Source organism: Theropithecus gelada, chromosome 16 (genome assembly GCF_003255815.1).
Source record: "Theropithecus gelada isolate Dixy chromosome 16, Tgel_1.0, whole genome shotgun sequence".
Lineage (NCBI taxonomy): Eukaryota > Metazoa > Chordata > Mammalia > Primates > Cercopithecidae > Theropithecus > Theropithecus gelada.
Window position 1 is genome coordinate 74,383,155 of NC_037684.1, and position 22,784 is coordinate 74,405,938.

The window sequence follows — 22,784 nt, forward strand, 5'->3', positions numbered from 1 at the left end:
CAAACCCAAACCCAGCAGAGGCTGGAGCTGTGAGACTTACCGAAGCCTCTTCAGCTCATTTCACAGCAACAGTGGGAGGTCCCGGCACCACAGGCAGGCTCCAATCTCATGGGCGGTGACACCTTGCTCCCAAAGCTCTTCTTCCAAATGTAGAAACTGGGTGGTCTCCAGCCTGCAACGGACAGAGCTGCCCTGGCAAAGAAGCCGCCAGCTCCCATCCCATGGCCTAAGCCAATTCATTCCGAAGATCGAGAGGCCTCATTTCTAGGAACAGGTTCACAGAAAGCAAGGACACTTTTTCAAAGTAAATAGCTCTATCATTAACTGGATTTGAAAACGTGGGGAGAGAACGCCTTTCTCCCAAAGCCGTTTCCTCAGAAGTAAACTAGGTGTGAGGGTGGCACTGCTGGGGGTGCAGGAGCCCATGGAATACTTGGGCAGCTTCCAGAAGCAGAGCCCTTGGTGCTTCTGCACAAACAAGGCCCTGGCCTACTGGGGCAAGCCCACGGGCCACGCTGCTGTCTGTGGAGCACAGGGAAGGCCAGCATGGCTGGTGACTGATCTTAATTTTGTGCTAAATAAACTACTATTTTATTCCAGATTCTAACAAGAAAAGCAGAAAGCAAAGGTTTAAGGTGTTTGGGGAGGAAGAAAAATTAGTTTTTATGAGCAAGTCTACATTTTCCTTCGTAAGTCAGGCTGAGTGGAGGACAGGTGGGTGTAAACCCCATTGCCAGTGCTCCAGGGGAGGAGAGTCCAATGGACTCTGTGGGGAAGTTCAGGGTCCTAAACGCTAAAGACAGATGATATTTAGACCCTTGATAGCAACAAGGGTCATGTCACTTGCCCTTTGGGACGCATCTCCCAGCATCTCATCTCCCTAGAGCATGACAGAGAACAGCCAGCCGTGGAAGAGAGGCAAAGCCACACCAAGACCAATGGCAGATGGTGCTCACTGGTTCCCCTGCTGCCTGCGGCCTTGCATCCTGAGATTCCAACTCCTCTCCCTCCTCAGTCAAATGACAACACGTCGGGAACTTTCAGGGCCTTGGACAAATTGTCAGAACAGAGAATATTACACATCTCTGGGAGGCTACTGCATCCCCGCACAATGCTGCAGAAGAGAAAACAAGCTGATAAACATTTCAACATTCACAGTGTGTAGATTCAGCTTTCATTTTATTTTAGTTATAAAATGATTGCCAAAACACAAAGTTTTAGAAAAACACACAAACACAAGTTTTTATTCCTTTTTTAGTTGCGGAAAATAAATACAATCACATATTCCATATGCTTGTCTACAAAAGCATCTCTAAAAATGTCATTTACTGGACTTGACAGTATAATCTTTTTGGCTTTTCAACTGCAGGTATCATACAGATCATTTTATTTTATTAACTTTTTAAGCACTTGGCTCAAGCAACTTCAGAAAAAGACTTTGTGAGCTTACAAATCTTATTCCAAGTGTTATTTTTTAAACAGTTAAAACTAAAACAAGGTCTTACCTTTTCAAAAGAGGAGAATAAAGTTTTTCTTTTATAAAAATGGCTCCCCAAACTCACGAACACCTAAACCGACATAAAAAGTTGGTCTATCTTCATAGGAATCAACAAGAAGAGAGGTTACAGGGGAGAGGGAGGAACAAACATGACGGTTCCTGTGAAATCTATCCCACCAAGCAGTCACTCTTATGTTTCCAGTTTGGCCCTCGGGAGTTTTCCTAAAGGAAAGCTGTTCAGTCATCTAAGCCTATGTTTCTGAAAAGGTAGGACATGGACTCCCCATTGTGGATCCGACGGATCGCCTCTGAAAGGATCATGCTGATATCCACAGTTTTAATCTTGGGGCACTGGAGCTTCTGGACTTCATGTGGAATTGTATTAGTGACCACTACCTGTGAAGCAAGAGAAAAAAAACCAGAGCATCAGAAAGCCAAGTAGCTTCATGGTTTAGTCTGGAAATGTGATAGCTTCTCAAATCTGAGGCTCGCTATGACGGGAAAACAGTGGATCTATGTCTCAAGTCAATGTTTCAATTTTTTTTTTAGATGGAGTCTCGCTCTGTCACCCAGGCTGGAGTGCGGTGACGCCATCTCGGCTCACTGCAAGCTCCGCCTCCCAGGTTCATGCCATTCTCCTGCCTCGGCCTCCCAAGTAGCTGGGACTACAGGCGCCCGCCACCATGCCCAGCTAATTTTTTTGTGTTTTGAGTAGAGACAGGGTTTTACCATGTTCGCCAGGATGGTCTCGATCTCCTGACCTCGTGATCCACCCGCCTCAGCCTCCCAAAGTGCTGGGATTACAAGCGTGAGCCACTGCACCCAGCCTGTGTTTCTTAGGTTAAGATTTGATAACCTCACACCCACTAGGACAGGTATGGCAAAAAAAGATAATAACAAGTATTGGAGGCGTGCAGAGAAACTGGAACCCCCCACTCACTGCTGTAGGAATGTAAAATGGTGCGGCTGCTTTGAAAAACAGTCTGGCAGCTCCTTGAAAGTTTCAACATGAAGTTACTGTACGACCCAGCAGTACTAAACCTAGGTACGCATCCAAGAGAAGGGAAAACAGATGTCTACACAAAAACCTGTACACAAATGTTTACTGCAGCACCATGCATAAGTTAAAAAGCGGAAAAAATTTCTATCGACATGAAATATGAAAAGAGAGACAAAATGTGGACTATCCATGTAAGAGAGTATTCTTTGATCATAAAATGGAATGAAGTACTGATTCATGCTACAACATGGATGAACCTTGAAAATATTATGTTGAGTGAAGGAAGCCAGCACAAAAGACCACACATTGTGTAATCTCATTGATAAGAAATGTCCAGAACAGGCAAATCTAGAGCGACAGAAAGCAGATTAGTGGTTGCCAGGGACTAATGGCAGTGAGAGAAAATGTGAAGTGACTGCTAATGGGTATGGTGTTCCTCTCTAGGGAGAAGAAAATGTTCTAAAATCAACTATGGTAATGACTGCACAACTCCAAGCATTCTTTTTTTTTTTTTTGAGACGGAGTCTCGCTCTGTCGCCCAGGCTGGAGTGCTGTGGCCGGATCTCAGCTCACTGCAAGCTCCGCCTCCCGGGTTCCCGCCATTCTCCTGCCTCAGCCTCCTGAGTAGCTGGGATTACAGGCGCCCGCCACCTCGCCCGGCTAGTTTTTTGTATTTTTTAGTAGAGACGGGGTTTCACCGTGTTAGCCAGGATGGTCTCGATCTCCTGACCTCGTGATCCACCCGTCTCGGCCTCCCAAAGTGCTGGGATTACAGGCTTGAGCCACCGCGCCCGGCCTAACTCCAAGCATTCTAAAAACTAATGAGTTGTATACATTACTATTATTATTATTTATTTATTTATTTATTTACTTTGAGACAGAGTCTCATTCTGTTGTCCAGGCTAGAGTGCAGTGGCACAATCTCGGCTCACTGCAGCCACTGCCCCCTGGGTTCAAGCGATTCTCTTGCCTCAGCCTCCCAAGTAGCTGGGATTACAGGTGCCCGCCACCATGCAAGGCTAATTTTTGTATTTTTAGTAGAGAGGGGATTTCCCCCTGTTGGCTAGTCTCCGGCTCCTGACCTCAGGTAATCCGCCTGTCTCAGCCTCCCAAAGTGCTGGGATTACAGGCATAAACCACCATGCCCAGCCCTTGATTCCTTTCTTAACCACAATCTCAGTCTTGTCCCTACTCTCTGTAACTAAAGATCATGATGTGCCAGAAGCCCAGGCAGCTGTCCTCACGAACACACCCAGACCCTGTTACCTCATCAATGGCAGACTCTTCAATCAGCCGGGGGGCGTCAGAAGACAACAAGCCATGAGTTGCCATCACAAAGATCTTATATGCACCTCTTTCCTTCAGGGTCTCTGCTGCAGCAAGAAAGCTGTCGACGTCATCAATGATGTCATCCTGTCAAAGCACAGATGGAAAAGAATGTATATGAGCACTTCTACAATAATAGGTTAGACAACCAGGGGAAAAAAAGGGTCTGCCTACATTTATTGCGAAAAATCTGCTCTTCCATTTGGCCTTGTGCAGACAGCACAGCCCCACGTCCCCATCACCGTGCCCCATGGCATCCCTCCAGGACTTTCACACGAGCCTCCTCCTGCACAGCACCTGCCACTCACTATTCGGGCTATCTCCCACCACACTCCAGGCTCCCAGGGGTAGCACTGTTTTCTGAACCATAACTGGCCAACACTGTGCTGTCACAATGCAGATCGCACCAGAAATGATGGAGATATGATTTTCTTTTTTTGTTTTTAATGCACAGAAAAAGTGTTAAAAGATGTTTTCGACTCTGGGTAATAGAATTATGGTTGCCTCTTTCCCCTTGCTGCTTCTTGCTACCTTCCTTATTTCCAAATTTTCTCCACTGAGCATATGGGAAATATGTTTTTTACATGTTATTATAATGGAAAAAATAATAATGATTATTGTTTTTAATAATAAAATATACAGTTCAGTGGTTTCTACTCTTTTATTGCATACTGAAGTTACTATGATCAAAAATATACATATAAAGGCTAGGCGTGGTGGCTCGCATCTGTAGTCTCAGCACTTTGGGAGGCTGAGGTGGGAGGATTGCTTGAGCTCAAGCGTTCAAGACCAGCCTGAGCAACATGGTGAAACCCAGTCTCTACAAAAACAAAAACTAGCCAGGCATGGTGGTACGTACCTGTAGTCCTAGCTACTTGGGAGGCTGAGGCAGGAGGATTGCTTGAGCCCATGGGGTGGAAGTTGCAGTGAGCTGTGATCAAGCCACTGCACTCCAACCTGGGCAGCAGACCCAGACCATACCCCCTCAAAAATACACACACACACACACACACACACACACACACTCTTAAAAAGTACTACTAGTAAAATGGTACAGCCACCTTGGCAAACAGTTTGACAGTCTCTTATAAGACTATATTTGCAACTACCATGCAAACCAACAACTGCATTTATAAGTGCAATTACCCCAGAGAAATCAAAACTCTGTTCACACAAAAACCCATACATGAATGTACATAGTGAGTTTTATGTATAATAGCTCCAACCTGGAAATCATCCAAATATCCTTCAACAAATAAACTCTGGTACCTCTATGCCATGGGATACTGCCCAGCAATAAGAAGGAATAAAATATTTATATACAAAACAAACTGGATGGATCTCAGGGTAATCATGGCAGGTTAACCAAAACTCAAAAGGTTATAAACCATAGATTCCATTTATATGACATTCTTGAAATAATAATTAGAAATACAGAGGACAGATCATGGGTTGCCAGTGCTATGGCTTGAATGTTTTTGTCTCTCCAAAATTCATGTGTTGGAAACGTATTCCCCAGTGCAACAGTGTTGGGAGGTGGGGTTTTTGGGGAAGTGTTCAGGTTGTGAGGGCTCTGCTGTGAGGAATGGATTCATGTCGCTATAAAAAGGCTTGTGGGAGTGGGTTCGCCTCTTTCCTGCCCTTCTGAAGACAAGTTCATTCCTTTTTGTCCTTCTGCCTTCTGCCATGTGAGGACGCGGCAAGAAGGCCCTCACCAGACCAAATGCTGGTGCCATGATTTGGACATCCAGCCTCTAGAGCTGTTAGAGAATAAATTTCTTCTATTCTGTATAAACAACCTAGTCTTACATGTTACAGCAGCACAAAATGGACAAAGACACCAGGGGTTGCAGATTGGGTGGGAAGGATGTGGGTGTAGCTATGAAGGAAAGCATGAGGGTGCCCTGCAGTGAAGGAGCAATTCTGTGTCCTGACTGTGGTGGTGGTTCCACAAAGCTACCCATGATAAGACTGCGCACACACACACACACACACACACACACACACATATACACTGCATGCACAACTGGTGCTGTCTGAAGGGCCTCTGTGGCTGTGGCACTGAGAATTTCCAGGCTGTGTTATTGTACCATAGTTAAGCAAGATGGAGGATGCTGGGCAATGAATACACAGGAGGTCCCTGTATATTTCCCCGTACTTCCTGTGGATCTATAATTACTTCAAAATAAAAAGTTTTTTTTGTTTTTTAAATGCAGTGGCGGCCAGGTGCAGTGGCTCACGCCTGTAATCCCAGCACTTTGGGAGGCCAAGGCGGGCAGATCACGAGGTCAGGAGCTCGAGACCAGCCTGGCCAACATGGTGAAACCCTATCTCTACTAAAAATACAAAAATTAGCCAAGCATGGTGGCAGGCACCTGTAATTCCAGCTACTTGGGAGGCTGAGGTAAGAGAATCGTTTGAACCTGGGAGGCAGAAGTTGCAGTGAGCCGAAAACACACCACTGCAATCCAGCCTGGGTGACAGCAAGACTCACAAAATCAATCAATCAAGTCATCAATCAATCAACAGAATAACAACGGCAAATACTAGAATTAAAATAATAAAAGAGGTCTACATACCACGATGATGGCAATCCTTCCTCCAACATCACCCACAACTGTGATTGGGGGCTTTTCTTTAGGAATCAGCACTGGTTGGAATAAAACACACACACACCAAAGTTTTTATATTAAAAAGTAAAACAAAATTTTAAATAAGTTAATATCTCAAGATAAAAACATTCAACCAACTAGGAATAGAAGGGAATTTCCTCAATCTGATAAAGGGCAACTACAAAAACCCACAGCTGACTTGACACTTTATGGCCCAAGGTCAAAAGCTTTCCCCTAAGATCAGGAACAAGACAAGGATGCCTGCTGCACCACTGCCATCCACCGTGATACTGGATATGCTAGCAAGGGTAATTAGGCAAGAAAACAAAATGAAAGGCATCCAGATCAGAAAGGAAAAGTAAAACCACCTCTATTAGCAGATGACATGATCCTACCTACTGAAAATCCCCAAGAATCCACAAATACACCCACCGAAGTTAAAATACGAATTCAGTCAAGTTGCCAAGTACAAAATCAACAGACAAAATCAGTTGCTACACAGCAGCATTGAACAATCAAAAGAGGGGATTAAGAAAGCAATTCCACTTACAAAAGGAGGCAAAAGAATAAAATACTAGGAATAAATTTAACCAAGGACTTGTGAAAACTACAAATCATCACTGAAAGAAATTTAAGAAAATAGGATTCTTGGCCAGGAGCGGTGGCTCACACCTGTAATCCCAGCACTTTGGGAGGCCGAGCTGGGTGGATCTCTTGAGCCCAGGAGTTTGAGACCAGCCTGGGCAACACAGTGAAACACCATCTCTACAAAAAAAATACAGAAATTAGCCAGGTTTGGTGGTGGCACATGCCTGTAGTCCCAGCTACTCGGAGGGCTGAAGTGGGAGGATCACTCGAGCCTGGGAGGTGGGGGTTGCAGTGAGCCAAGATCATGCCACTGCAGCCCAGCCTGGGCAACATGGCAAGACCTTGTCTCAAAAAAATAAAAAAGAAAAAAAAAAAAAAAGGAAAGAAAGAAAATAGAATTCTTAGGTATTATACCGAAAAGCAACAAAAATATAAATTGGACTTAATCAAAATTAAAATCTTTTGTGGCTGGGCGTGGTGACTTGCACCTATAATTCCAGCACTTTGGGAGGCTGAGGAGACAGGATTGCTTGGGCTCAGGAGTTCAAGACCATCCTGGGCAACACAGTGAGACCCCATCTCTATAAATTTCTTTTTTTAATTACCCAGGCATGGTGGTGTGCACCTGTAGTCACAGCTACTCAGAAGGCTGAGGCAAGAGGGTCACTTGAGCCTGGGAGGTTCCAAGGCTGCACTTAGCAAAGATCATGCTATTGCACTCCAGCCTGAGTGACACAGTGAGATCCTGTCTCAATAAAAAATAAATAAAAAAGAGGTCTGGGCACGGTGGCTCATGGCTACAATCCCAGCACTTTGGGAGGCCGAGGTGGGCAGATCACGAGGTCAAGAGTTTGAGACCAGCCTGGCCGACATGGTGAAACCCCTGTCTCTACTAAAAATACAAAAATTAGCCAGGCATGGTGGCGCACCTGGTAGGATCATGTCATCTGCTAATAGAGATAGTTTTACTTTTCCTTTCTGATCTGGATGCCTTTCATTTTGTTTTCTTGCCTAATTACCCTTGGTAGCATATCCAGTATCATGGTGGATGGCAGTGGTGCAGCAGTAATACCTGTAATCCCAGCTACTTGGGAGGCTGAGGCAGGAGAATCGCTTAAAACCAGGAGGTGGAGGTTGCAGTGAGAGGAGCTGTGCCATTGCATTCCAGCCTGAGCAACAGAGCAAGACACCATCTCAAAATAAATAAATAAATAAATATAAAAAAGTAAATAACCTATAGAATGGCAGAAAATATTTGCATATCATGTATCCGGTAAGAGTCTAGTGTCCAAAATATATAAAGTAGGCTGGGCATGGTGGCTCACGCCTGTAATTCCAGCACTTTGGGAGGCTGAGGCGGACAGATTGCCTGCCTGAGCCGGACAGATTGCCTGCCTGAGCTCAGAAGTTTGAGACCAGCCTCAGCAACATGGCGAAACCCTGTCTCTACAAAAAATACAAAAGTTAGCAAGGCATGGTGGTGCATGCCAGTAGTCCCAGGTACTTGGGGGCGCTGAGGTGAGAGGATCACTTGAACTCGGGAGGTCAAGGCTCCAGTGAGCCACAACTGCACCACTGCACTCCAGCCTGGGTGAGACAGCGAGGCCCTGTCTCAAAAAAAAATAATAAAAATAAAAAAATAAAAAATTATATATATATACACTTACATATATGGCAAAATATATAAATAACTTTTATAATTCAACAATAAAAAGACAAACCTAGTTCAAAAACGGGCAAAGGATTTCAATAGATATTTCTCCAAAGAAGATATACAAATGAAATCAGTAGTCATTAGGGAAATGTTTATCAAAATCATAATGAGATGCCACTTTATGCCCACTGGGCTGACTACAATAAAAAAGTAGAAAATAAGTGTTGATAAGGATGTGGAGAAACTGGAACCTTTGTACATTACTGGTAGGAATATAAAATGGTGCAGCTGCTGTGAGAAACGGCTGGCAGTTCCTCAAAAAGTTAAACATACATCAAAAGATCCAGCAATTCTGATCCCAGGTATAGACCATGAGAAATGAACCATCTATCCACACAGAAACTCATACATGAATGTACGGAGCAGCATAGCTAAAAGTGGAAACAACCCAAATTCCTATCAAATGCTGACAATGAAATATTATCCAGCCATCAAAAGCAATGAAGTACTGACACGTGCTGTCCCATGGATGAACCTCAAAACATGCTCAGAGAAAGAAGCCCGATACAAAAGCCCACGTTATATGATTCCATTTATATGAAATGTCCAGAGTAGGCAAACATCCACAGAAAGAGAATGGAGATGAGTGGTTGCCAGGGGTTGGGGGAAGGGGGCATGGGGAAACTACTTAATGGGTGCAGGGTGTTCTTCTGGGGTAATGAGAAGTTTTGAAACTAGAAAGAAATGGTAACTGCACAAAACTGTGAATATACTGAAAGGCAGTAAATTTTTTTTTTTGAGACGCACTCTCACTTTGTCGCCCAGGCTGGAGTGCAGTGGCGCGATCTCGGCTCACTGCAAGCTCTGCCTCCCTGGTTCACGCCATTCTCCTGCCTCAGCCTCTGAGTAGCTGGGACTACAGGCGCCCGCCACCACGCCCGGCTAATTTTTTGTATTTTTAGTAGAGACGGGGTTTCATCGTGTTAGCCAGGATGGTCTCGCTCTCCTGACCTCGTGATCCGCCCTCCTTGGCCTCCCAAAGTGCTGGGATTACAGGCATAAGCCACCACGCCTGGCCAAAGGCAGTAAATTTTATACTTTAAAATGGTTAATTCTATGTTATATGACTTTGACTTCAATTTTCTTTTATTTTTTTTGAGATGGAGTCTCGCTCTGTCGCCCAGGCTGGAAGTGAAAGGACTGTTCTAGATCGGGGCTTTTCAGCTGCTTACGTCTTGGGTCAGATATATTTATGCTGCAAGGGAACACCCTGTGTACTGTGAGAAGTTTAGCAGCATGCTTGGCCTCTAATCACTAGATGCCAGTAGCCACCCCCTTGGTTGTGACAATCAAAACTATCTCCAGACATTTCCAAATGTCCTCTAGGAGACCAATGCCCACTCCCTAATTGAGAACCCCTGCTCTAGATTGAAAGAGACGAAAGACATATGACAACCAGAGGCAATGTGTGACCCTAGGTGAGCATCAGGAGAGGACAAAAAAGTATAACAAAACAAAGCAAAGCAAGATAAATTCCAGAACTGAAGTGACTTTCTACATGTTCAACACTCCTACTCCCAGGACACTTGACCTCAATGCCGGTGAAAAAGTATAATGAATTGCCCTTTAGGAAATCAATTTGACAAAAAGCCTTACAGTCATGCCTTCTGACTCATTAATCTCACTTTTAGAAGCTTGAAATGAAATAAGCCAAAGTGTGGGAAAAGTGTTTTATTATATTCACTGCCACATTATATGGGCAAAGAACAGAAGAAAACATAAAAACCCCAAATTAGGCTGTAGTTGGGCAATCTAAGCCATATTCATATGATGGGTTATTAGACAGCCATAAAAATGCTGTTTACAAGAGGCTGAGGTAGACAAATCGTTTGAGCCTGGGAGGTCAAGGCTGCAGTGAGCCGTGATTGTGCCACTGCACTCCAGCCTGGGTGACAAAGTGAGACCCAGTCTCAAAGGAAAAAAAAAAAAAAAGAAATTGCTGTTTCTTTTGGAAGTTTCTGATGACCTGAGACGACACATCAGGAAGCTGGGAGGAGGAGGCAGCAACATGCACAATTATGCATTAAGCATGCATCACAGCTCTATGAAAAACTAAAAGGAGGCTCACCAAATTAAAGTGGTGTGTCTTTGAATAGTGAGATCAAGCACTAATTATTATTTTCTTCTAACTTCTATGGATTGTAATATTTTCAAATATTATATATAGTGTTTATATTCTGAAAAAGTATTTTCATTGTTTTTTAGTAGGCATAGTTTTATCTATAAGAAATCAGAGGATACAAAATAATTTTTAGAATCTAATACTAAATAACAAAATCTTTATATTCGATATGCTGCAGGAAGAATGCTTTCTTTTCCCTTCATATATTATTTGCTAGTACCTTAAAAAACCATTCTATGTAGGGTGTCAAATCATCAAATGTATAAAAACAATCCAATATTTAGGATCTGTGAAACTAAAATTCTGCATTCCCAAAGACGGCCTGTAATGATCACTACTTGAGTCAAAACATAAACTTAGAAACATTATAATTAAAATTATGAATGAAACATAAAGATCACATGAGTAAAGAAATATTGCTGGGCGCGGTGGCTCACGCCTGTAAACCCAGCACTTTGGGAGGCCAAGGCGGGCGGATCACGAGGTCGGGAGATCGAGACCATCCTGGCTAACACAGTGAAACCCCGTCTCTACTAAAGAATACAAAAAATTAGCCAGGTGTACTGGCGAGCACCTATAGTCCCAGCTACTCTGGAGACTGAGGCAGGAGAATGGCGTGAACCCAGGAGGCGGAGCTTGCAGTGAGCCAAGATTGCACCACTGCACTCCAGCCTGGGCGACAGAGTGAGACTCCGTCTCAAAAAAAAAAAAAAAAAAAAAAAGAAATATTAGAAAGAACATAGAGATCATCCAGTCCCAAGACCTCATTTCCAAATGGGAAACCTCTAGTTCAGTGTCTGCAGTCCAGAGTCCACTCCCTAAGGCCACACCGAAAGCTAACACCCAGCAAGTTCCAAAGGAGCAGCGTTCATCTAAAGACTGCCAACGCGTTCCTCATCACAGCCCACACGCTTGCAGGACTGAAAAGGAACATATATTCGTCCATGCCTCCTGGGCATGGCACATCTCACCAATGGTCCCAGCCAGCCCTTGCAGGGTTCTGCTGAGGTTCCTAGATACAGGCCCCTCTGAGGCCAGGCAAGAATTCTAAAAGGGAGCAGCAGCCCCAGGCCTAATCCCCAGCACCAACAGCCTGGGCATGTGAGGCTGTGAGAAATGCACACACAAGCAAAAGGCTTTGAGGCCCTGAGCCAAACACTTTATTAACACCTTCCCAGCCCCAAATCCTGAACCCTGGCTCTATCTCCTGCCTTTCTCCTCCTTAAATCCCCATCACTAAGTCCAAGAGACCCACGAGCACAGTAGCAAAAGCACAGGTTTTAGTCAGACAAGTCCAGCTTGTCACTATGTGACTGCAGGGAAGTTGCTTGCTCTTTCTGACCCTGTTTATCTATAAAATGGAAAATCATCACTCAATTAAAAGGGCTGTACTGGAGACTAAAACATTAAAAATGTTCATTCCCTCCTGCCATCTTTTTTAGAGACAGGGTTTCACTCTGTCACCCAGGCTGGAGTGCAGTGGCACCATCATGGCTCACTGCAGCCTCGACTTCCTGGGTTCAAGTGATCCTTTCACCTCACTCTCAAGTAGCTGGGATTACAGGCACACCACTATGCCTGGCTTATTTTATTTATTTATTTATTTTTGAGAGGTAGTCTCACTCTATTGCCCAGGCTGGAGTGCAGTGGCACAATCTCAGCTCACTGCAACCTCCGCCTCCTGGGTTCAAGTGATTCTCCTGACTCATCCTCCTGAGTGGCTGGGATTACAGGCACGCGCCACCAAAAACAGCTAATTTTTATATTTTTAGTAGAGACAGGGTTTCACCATGTTGGTCAGGTTGGTCTCGAACTCCTGACCTCATGATCCACCCGCCTCGGCCTCCCAAAGTGCTGGGATTACAGGCGTGAGCCACCGTACCCAGTCACCTGGATAATTTTTAAACTTTTTGTAGAAATGGGGTTGTGCTATGTTGCCCAGGCTGGTCTCAAACTCCTGGGCTCAAGCAAATCTTCCACGTCAGCCTTCCAAAGTGCTGGGATTAACGGAGTGCACCAATGTACCTGGCCTCCCTCCCGTCGTCTTTTTAACATTTCTCAAAGTGCTCTGTCCCTTTCACTCCCTTTGCTACCACCCCCTAGAGCAACAATGCGTAACAGAAATACACAGTGACGAATGTAAGCCACATAAGCAATTTTAGATTTTCTAGTAGCCACATTACAAAAGCACAAAAAAAGGTAAAATTAATTTTAATAACATGTTTGATTTGATTCAATATATCAAAATATTACCATTTTAACACAGAATCAATACAACTTCACTAATGAGATATTTACAATAAGGTTTTCAGATTAGGGGTGTGTGTCCTTCACACTCCCACTCCTCCCCACCCCATTCCCAGTGTGCAGGAGCCACACGTAGTCGGTGGCCACTCGGCTAGACAGCACAGCCCAAGAGATCAAGCTCCCCTCCCATGTGCCTGCTCAACTTCATCAGCCTCCCGGATCTGGCCTCTGCACTTCCAGCTTCTCTTCCATGCAACCTATCCCAAACACAGATGCAGGCCTGGCCTGCTGAACACTAAATGGCCTAGATCAAGAGCCTTTGCTGGCCGCCACCTAGGACGCGAGTGTATTTACTGGTATTCAAAGTCCTCCTCGGTCGGCTCCGCGCAGATACTGCTATCTTAGTCCACCTCCTCCCTTCTGGGGCCTCCTGGTAGTCAAGTTAGTGTCTTCCTGGCCACACCATGGCCCATCACTGAACATCTCATCACTGCAGTCCTATCTCACTCACATAAGGCAGGCAGCGCTGGGTCCTGAGGGCTCGTCCTGGGCTCTCCACCATCTTGGCCTATCTCATGGGTCAACTCTGAGGACGGCCTCTTGTTGTCGCTCTTTTTTAGAAAAGCAACAGGCCCAAGGACATATAGCCGATAAGTGATGGAGCCAGACGCAAACTCAAGCTCAGTCCCCCACCCCTCAGGAGATTTAATCCCTGCCCAGATGGCCTTCCATTTCTACCTCAGCTGCAATCTACAAAGTACAGCTGGAATTCCAGCTTCTTCATGGCTATCCCAGCCACACTAGTTCCTTCTCTGTTTTTTTTTTTTTTCTCTATTTATAAATGAGCAAACTCCTAGGCAAGGCAAAAACCTGACAGTCCAGAACATACCTCTGTGACCTAAAAATTATTTTGAGCTGAAAGCATTTGAGTTCCTGAAGTCCCTTATATGCTGAAAAGCAGAGCCTCAAAAATTACTCAAAAGAACTCAACTGTGATAAATCCCCTCCCTGGGAACACCAGGGAAGACTGACTCTTATCGCTTAAGACTAGAAGAAGTCCAGACCACACCTAAACAGATGCTGTCAAAAACTAGCCTCCCTCCCATCTATTCTCCTCAGCACCCACTTCCCATCAGTCCCCTCCCTCCTCTTCTTCCCCTATTAAGAAGTCATCTGGGCCGGGCGCCTGTAATCCCAGCACTTTGGGAGGCTGAGGCCGGCGAATCACTTGAGGTCAGGAGTTTGAGACCAGCCTGGCCAACATGGTGAAACCCCATCTCTACAAACAAACAAAACAAAATACAAAAATTACCTGGGCGTGGTGGACGTACCGGTAGTCCCAGCTACCTGGGAGGCTGAGGCAGGAGAATCGCCTGAACCTGGGAGGCAGGGGTTGCAGTGAGCCATAATTGCGCCACTGCACTCCAGGCTGGGCAAAAGAGCATTTCAAAAGAAAAAAAAAAAAAGGAAGTCATCTGTTTTCCCACACAGGCCTTTTCTGCCCCTCCTGTTCCCCTATTAAGATACTATATAAGCCCCACATTCTAACCACTTTTTGAGTCACATTTTTGTGACTCACACAAAAGAGTTTCATCACACACATCTGTATGTATGTGGTTAAACTGTCTTTCCTCTTCCTCATCTGTCTTTTGACAGTTTAGTCCATATGCCACCAAACATTGAATCTATGAGAGTAGGGGGTTAGGGTTCCTCCCCAACACCTCGAAGGCGGCTTTTTTTTTTTTTTTTGAGAAGATGTTATTAAGGCATGGAGAAGTTTCTTAAACACAAAAACAAATTCATACATAACTACCACCCCAACCCAGCTACATTCATTCTTCATATTCCCTCCTGGTCCTTGCATAGACAAAGAGAGTGCTGTGGTCTAAAGATGGTGTCCTCTCAAAACGCTATTTTGGAACCTAATACCCAATGTGATAGTATTAACAGCTGAGGCCTTTGGGAAATGATTAAGTCTCAAGGCCTCTGCCTTCATGAACAGGATTAGTGCCCTTACAGAGAGCTGCCTTGCTCCTTCCACCATGTGGGGACACAGCAACAAGGTGCCACCTCAGGAGCAGAGTGAGCCCTCCCCTGACACCAATCTGTTGGTGCCTTGATCCAGGACTTCCCAGCCTCCAGAACTGTGAGCAATGAATTTCTGTTGTTTATAAATTACCTAGTGTGGCTGGGTGCGGTGGCTCATGCCTGTAATCCCAGCACTTTGGGAGGCTGAGGTGGACAGATCACCTGAAGTCGGGGGTTAGTGACCGGCCTGACCATGATGGAGAAACTCCGTCTCTACTAAAAATACAAAAATTAGCCAGGCGTGGTGGTGCATGCCTGTAATCCCAGCTACTTAGGAGGCTGAGGCAGGAGAATCGCTTGAACTCGGGAGGTGGAGGTTGTGGTGAGCCAAGATCGCGTCATTGCAATCCAGCCTGGGCAACAAGAGCGAAACTCCATCTCAAGAAAAAAAAAAAAAAATTACCAAGTCTAAGGTATTTTGTTATAACAGCCTTAACAAACTAAGACAGAAATTGGTACTGAGAAGTGAGTTGCTACTGTATCAAATACTTACCAATGCAGGAGTGGCTTTGGAACTGGGTAATGGGTAGAGGCTAGAAGAGGAAAAGGCTAGAAAAAGACTGTATTGCTACGTACAGACTGTAAAGGGGAGCTCTGGTGAGGGCTCTGCTATAGTTTGGATCTACTTTGTCTCCACCAAAACTTATGTTAAAAATTTGGGCCAGGTGCAGTGGCTCACACCTGTAATCCCAGCACTTTGGGAGGCTGAGGTGGGTGGATTGCCTGAGCTCAGGAGTTCACAACCAGCCTGGGCAACAAGGTGAAACCCCATCTCTACTAAAAATACAAAAAAGTAGCCGGGTGTGGCAGCGGGCACCTGTAGTCTTAGCTACTCAGGAGGCTGAGGCAGGAGAATTTCTTGAACCCTGGGAGGCGAGGTTGCAGTGAGCCAAAATCACACCACTGCACTCCAGCCTGGGTAATGGAGCAAGACTCCGTCTCAAAAAAAAAAAAAAAAAAAAAAAGAAAAAGAAAAAATTTGATCCCCAGTATGCACTATTGAGAAGTGGCACCTAGTGGGAGATGTTTGGGTCACAGAGGCAGATCTTTCATGAATGGATTAATGCCTTCCTATGGGGGTGAGTTCTTGCTCTCAGGGCACTTAGTTCCCATGAGAGCAGGTTATTACAAAAACGAGTTTGGCTTCCCAGACTCTCTCATTTCGTCTCTTGCCATGTGATCTCTCTGCACCCGCCTGCTCACTTTTCTTCTCCACCATGTTTCAACCTAGTGTGTGGCCCTCACCGGAAACTGCCAGATGTGATGCTACACTCTTTAACTTCCCAGCCTGAAGAACTATGAGCTAAATAAATGTGTCTTCTTTATAGAATACCCAGTCTTAGGTAGTCTGTTATAGCAACACAAAACAGACTAAGACAGGCTCAGAAGAAGAGAACAGCTGTAAAGAAAGCCTCAATCTTCTTAGAAATGATCTAAGTGGTCATGATCACAATGCTAGTAGAAAAACAGATAGTAGGCTGGTCATGGTGGCTCACACCTGTAATTTCAGCACTTTGGGAGGCTGAGGTGGAAGGATCCCTTGAGCCCAAGAGTTCAAAACCGACCTGGGCAACATGGCAAAACCCCATCTCTACATAAAACACAAAAATTAGCCAGACATGGTGGCACACGCCTGCAGTCCCAGCTACTTGGGAGGCTAAGGTGGGAGGATCAATTGAGCCCAGGAGGTCCAAGGCTGCTGCTGTGAGCCGTGATCACACCACTGCACACCAGCCTGGGCAAGAGAATAAAACACTGTCTCAAAAAAAAAAAAAAAAAAAAAAAAAGAGGTCAGGTGTGGTGGCTCATGTCTGTAATCCCAGCACTTTGGGAAGTCGAGGCAGGCAGACCACTTGAGGTCAGGAGTTTTGAGACCAACCTGGCCAACACGGTGAAATGTCATCTCTATTAAAAATACAAAAATGAGCCAGGCGTGGTGGTGTGTGCCTGTGGTCCCACCTACTCGGGAGGCTGAGGCACAAGAATTGTTTGAACCCAGGAGCCAGAGGTTGCAGTGAGCCGAGATTGCACCACTGCACTCCAGCCTGGGTGACAGAGTGAGACTTCATCTCAAAAAAAAAAAGGGCAGTGAAATAGAATCTTTGGCAAAAGAGGGTGCATGGCTGCTTTTGACTGCTTATACTAAAATCCAAGAAGATGAATTAAAGATGAGATTTATCATCAAAGGGGAAGTAGAACTTAAATATTTTGAAAATACATTTCCAAATATTCCAGCCTGGCCATCTTGTAAAGAATGTAAAAGAGGCCGGGTGCAGTGGCTCACGCCTATAATCCCAGCACTTTGGGAGGCTGAGACGGGTGGATCACGAGGTCAGGAGATTGAGACCATCCTGGCTAACACGGTGAAACTCTGTTTCTACTAAAAATACAAAAAATTAGCCGGGCATGGTGGCGGGCGCCTGTAGTCCCAGCTACTCGGGAGGGTGAGGCAGGAGAATGGCATGAACCTGGGAGGCGGAGCTGAGATCGTGCCAGTGCACTCCAGCCTGGGTGAAAGAGCGAGACACCATCTCAAAAAAAAAAAAAAAAAAAAAGAAAAAAAAAAGAATGTAAAAGCAAGCCTGGATGAAATGGCTCAGGCCTATAATTCCAACAGTTTGGGAGGCCAAGGAAGGAGGATTGCTTGAGCTCAAGAGTTTGTGACCAGTCTAGGCAACAAAGCAAGATTCCATCTCTACAAAAAAAATAAAAATAAAATAAAATAAATTAGCCAGGCCTGGTGGCACACATCTATAGTCCCAGCTACTTGGGAGGCTGAGGTAGCAGAATGGCTTGGGCCCTGGAAGTCGAGGCTGCAGTGAGCTCTGATCTCACCACTGCACTCCAGCTTGGAAGACAGATCAAGATCTGTCTTTGAGATGTTGTCTCACTCTGTCACCAGGCTGGAGTACGGTGGCACAATCTCGGATCTCGGCGCACTGCAACCTCTGACTCCCTGGTTCAAGCGATTCTCCTGCCTCAGCCTCCCGAATAGTTGGGATTTATGGCACGCACCACCATGCCCAGCTAATTTTTATGTTTTTAGTAGAGATGGGGTTTCACCATGCTGGCCAGGCTGGTCTTGATCTCCTGACCTCGTGATCCGCCTGTCTTGGCCTCCCAATGTGCTGGGATTACAGGTGTGAGCCACCGTGCCCAGCCACCAAGCAAACATTTGATAAGGATATTAGTATGGATAGAAAGAAGCCAGATGGCCAGGAGTAGCGGCTCACACCTTAAGTACTTTGGGAAGCTGAGGCGGGTGGATCACTTGAGCTCAGGAGTTCAAGACCAGCCTGGGCAACATGGTAAAACTTTGTCTCTACAAAAAACACAAAAATTAGCCAGGTGTGGTGGCAAGTGCCTGTAGTGCCAGCTACTCATGAGGCTGAAGTGGGAGGACTGCTTGAGCCCAGGAGGTGAGGCTGCAATGAGCCACGATCACACCACTGCACTCTAGCCTGGGTGACGGGATGAGAACTTGTCTCAAAAAAATAAACAAACAAATAAATAAATAAATAAAAGAACCCGATGCTATTCATCAAGACAGTAAAGCAATGACCCCAAAGGCATTTCTGAGATCTTTGTGGCTGCCCATTTCATCATAAGCCCAGAATGCTGGGGTCTTGGGGGCAGAACGATTTCAAGGTTCCACTTCCCACATTCCAGAGTGCTCCTTACCCACTCCAGCTGTAGCTCAAGCAGGCCCAACTATGGCTCAGGCCACCCCTCTGGAAGGCACAGGCAACAAACCACAGTGGTGTCCGTGCAGTGCCATCTCCACAGTGCACAGAGTGAATGAGCTGTGGGGGCACACCTATCTCTACCCAGACTTCAAAGGATGCCCCAAAGAATGCCAGGGCCCAAGCAGAGAACTGTCACGGGCAGGGCCACCAGAGAGCCCTCACTAGGGCAAAGCTCAGTGGAGTCATGGGAGCAGGGCCACCCCAAGACCCAAGACTGGTAGAACCACTAGCATGCAACTCCAGCCTGAGAGATGCAGACATGAGACTCCAATGACTGAGAGCTGCTGCATGGGCTGCTCCCAGCAAAGCTGTGGGAGTGGGGCCATCTAGAGCTTTGCAGGACCAACCCCTGCCCTAGTTTTTGTGGAAGGTGGGGCTTTGAGTCAAAAATTATTCTTAAGCCTTAAGATTTAATGTTGTTTGTCTGGTTGGGTTTTCCTGTCACTTCTTTCTTCCTACTTCTCCCTTTTGGTCTTGAACTCCTGGTCTCAAGCAACCCACCCACCTTGGCCACCCAAAACACTGGGACTACAAGTGTGAACCACCATACCGGGCCTCACTTCTCCTTTTTGGAATGGGAATGTCTATCCAATGTCTGTCCCATCATTGCACTTTGGAAGCATACAACCTGTTTGATTTCACAGGCTCACAGCCCGAGAGAAATGTGCCTCAGAGTGAATCCCAGAGCTGAAGTCTTGCCCATATTTGATTTAGATGATATTTAGATGGGACTCTGGACTTCAGACTTTTGAGGTGATACTGAAACTAAGTTAAGACTTACCCGGAGTTAACATTTTGGGGGCTATTAGGATAGAATGAATGTATTTTGCATGTAAGGTGAACATGAATTTTGAGGGGCGGGGGCAAAATGCTATGGTCGGAATTTTTGTGTCCCTCCACATTCATGTTGGAACCCACTGTGGTGGTATTAAGAGGTAGGGCTTTTAGGAGGTGACTAGTTTGTTAGGACTCTGCTCTACAAAGGGTGTCAGTGCCCTTGTCAGAGACAAGGGCTTGAGGGAGTCTTCCACCTTTCTCCACCATATGAGGATGCAGCAAGAAGGTATTATCTGCGAGGAACAGGCCCTCAATGGACACCAAATCTGCTGGTGCCTTTATCATTTTTTTTTTGAGACGGAGTTTCGCTTTTGTTGCCCAGGCCGGAGTGCAATGGCGTGATCTCGGCTCACTGCAACCTCCGTCTCCCGGGTTCAAGCGATTCTCCTGCCTCAGCCTCCTGAGAAGCTGGGATTACAGGCATGCGCCACCATGCTCAGCTAATTTTGTATTTTTAGTAGAGACGGGGTTTCTCCATGTTGATTAGGCTGGTATGGAACTCCTGACCTCAGGTGATCCACCTGCCTCGGTCTGCCAAAGTGATGGAATTACAGGCGTGAGCTGCCGTGCCCAGCCCATCACAAGGTCAGTGCTGGCGCCTTTATCTTGCCCTTCACAGCCTCTAGAACTGTAAGCAATAAATTTCTGTTGTTTATATTACCCAGTCTAAGGTATTTCGTCATAGCAGCCTGAACTAAGACAAATAGGTATACAATCTTGTATTCTGCCTTGTTCATATATATTCCATATATTTTTCTCGTTTCCAGATAGTCTTGATTATTTCAAAGGACTGCATAATTAGCTGTACTGACACAATATAATTTACCAAGCTCTACCCTCTGGTAAATCATTTAAACCTTTCTAATATTTTGCATTAAAAACAGTATCACAGTCAATAACTTTGTACATAAAAAAGCTTCTTGCTTATGTTCAGCTACACTCTAGGATATACTGCTGAATGAATGAATGGACTTCCCTGAAGCATCGTAACTGTCTCAATAGTCCAAACATTTTCACAGGTCTTGCAAAGAAGGACAGACTGCTTCTAAAGGGCCCTGCAATTTACAAGGTAATCAGAAGTGCATTCGCAACTATCCGGCCAAGAAAGGTGTTAATCAGTTTTTGGCAACTTAAAAAAAAATGAAGAATGAGGGAAAAAACCACACACACAAGAGTTTAGTCAGCCTTAAAATCAGAGCAAAATGGGAAAGAGGCAGCAGCACACTTACTGGGGATCTCCAGGCTGGGGTGGATGGCAGCCACACTTCTGACCATGGGTGGGGAATGCCGTCCATCCACCAAGTCCGACTCGGCATCCTGCGCCTCTCCATGAATCACTGCAATTCCCAGGCGCAGGCGCTCAGCAAAAGACTGTGCCCTGAGAGAAAACACCAGACACAAACTCAAAACTCATGCAGCCCTGGGTTCTGCTAATGCTTAGGGGACAAAACATTAAGAGAACATAAGTAGAATGTTGTCTCCCAAACGAATAAAGAAAAGAGAATAAAACAGCCTCACACTAGGACCCAGGACTAACTGTAGAGACCCCACATGCCAAACACTTCCCTTGGCAGCAGCACCAAAGAAGGGCAGCGGCCTGGCCTGGTCTAACAGACCAGGCTTAACAAGCCACCGGCTGGGAGAGCCTGACTGAGTGAAGGAACCTCCGCTCAGCTCTGTCTCACCTGAAGCTGCTAATTCTAGCTGCCTCTGCCTAACTACCAGTGAGAACCAACTACATGGGGCAAAGGGCATAAAATGCTCACCAAAGTATTAAGCACAAATTTCTTAATAGTTTTAGGGGGGTAAAACTGAGATACAAGAAACTGTGTGTATCTAAAGTATATAATTTCATGAGCTCTGAAGGCTGTATGTGCCCACATAAGCATCAGCACAATCAAGACAAGGAACGTTATCACCACAAGCGTCTCCTTATGCTCCTTAGTGATTTTTCCTTCCGGCCCCAGGCAACGGCTGATCTGCTTTCTGTCACCATAGTTTCACCTATCTAGATTTCATGTGAAATCATAAAGTTGCTTGTCTTTTTTTTTTTAAAAGATGGAGTATTGCTCTGTTGCCCAGACTGGAGTGCAGTGGCGGGATTTCTCAGCTCACTGCAACCTCTGCCTCCCGGGCTCAAGTGATTCTCCGGCCTCAGCCTCTCAAATAGCTGGAACTACAGTCATGCACCACCACATCTGGCTAATTTTTGTATTTTTAGTAGAGATGGGGTTTTACCACGTTGGCCAGACTGGTCTCGAACTCTTGACCTCAAGTGATCTGCCCACCTCGACCTCCCCAAGTGCTGGGATTACAGGTGTGAACTACATGGCCATTTTGTCTTATTTTACGCAGCATGTTTTGGAGATTCATCCATGGAATAACATATCAATAGCTCATTCCCTTTCATTGCTGAGTAATATTCTGCTGTGTGAATAGATCACAGTGTATCCATTTATGTATTGCTGAGTTTTCCGGTTGAACATTCATACACAGATCTCTGTATGGGCACATGTTTTCTTTCTTTCTTTCTTTTTTTTTTTGAGACAGAGTCTAACTCTGTTGCCCAGGCTGGAGTGCAGTGGCGTGAACCTCCACCTCCCAGGTTCACGCGATTCTCCTGCCTCAGCCTCCCAAGTCGCTGGGATTATAGGCACATGCCACCACGCCTGGCTAATTTTCATATTTTTTGTACAGACGGGGTTTTGTCATGTTGGCCAGGCTGGTCTTTAACTCCTGACCTCAGGTGATCTGCCCACCTTGGCCTCCCAAAGTGTTGGAATTACGCGCCCAGCCACATGCTTTCTTATCTCCTGATAAATTCCTAAGAGTGGAATGGCTGGATCATATAGTAGGTGTATATTTAATTCTTTATAAAAAGGCCACACAGGCTGGGCACGGTGGCTCATGCCTGTAATCCCAGCACTTTGGGAGGCCGAGGCAGGTGGAACACGAGGTCAGGAGATTGAGACCATCCTGGCTAACACAGTGAAACCCTGTCTCTAC

The 22,784-nt window shown here is 45.6% G+C and overlaps 1 protein-coding gene across 16 annotated transcripts in view; it reads right to left on the bottom strand.

Moving 5' to 3' along the window:
* Positions 1-1,162: 1,162 nt before the first annotated feature.
* PRPSAP2 (phosphoribosyl pyrophosphate synthetase associated protein 2) overlaps positions 1,163-22,784 on the bottom strand; it is a 78,690-nt gene continuing 57,068 nt past the window's right edge. For all 16 annotated transcript variants that reach the window (XM_025362196.1, XM_025362187.1, XM_025362189.1 and 13 more), the window contains 4 exons: positions 21,008-21,156; positions 6,404-6,474; positions 3,765-3,911; positions 1,163-1,894 (listed from right to left, as the gene is read on the bottom strand). In XM_025362196.1, the coding sequence (XP_025217981.1) occupies positions 1,736-1,894; positions 3,765-3,911; positions 6,404-6,474; positions 21,008-21,156 (526 nt within the window). In that variant the 3' untranslated portion in view covers positions 1,163-1,735. The remainder of the gene's footprint in view (positions 1,895-3,764; positions 3,912-6,403; positions 6,475-21,007; positions 21,157-22,784) is intronic.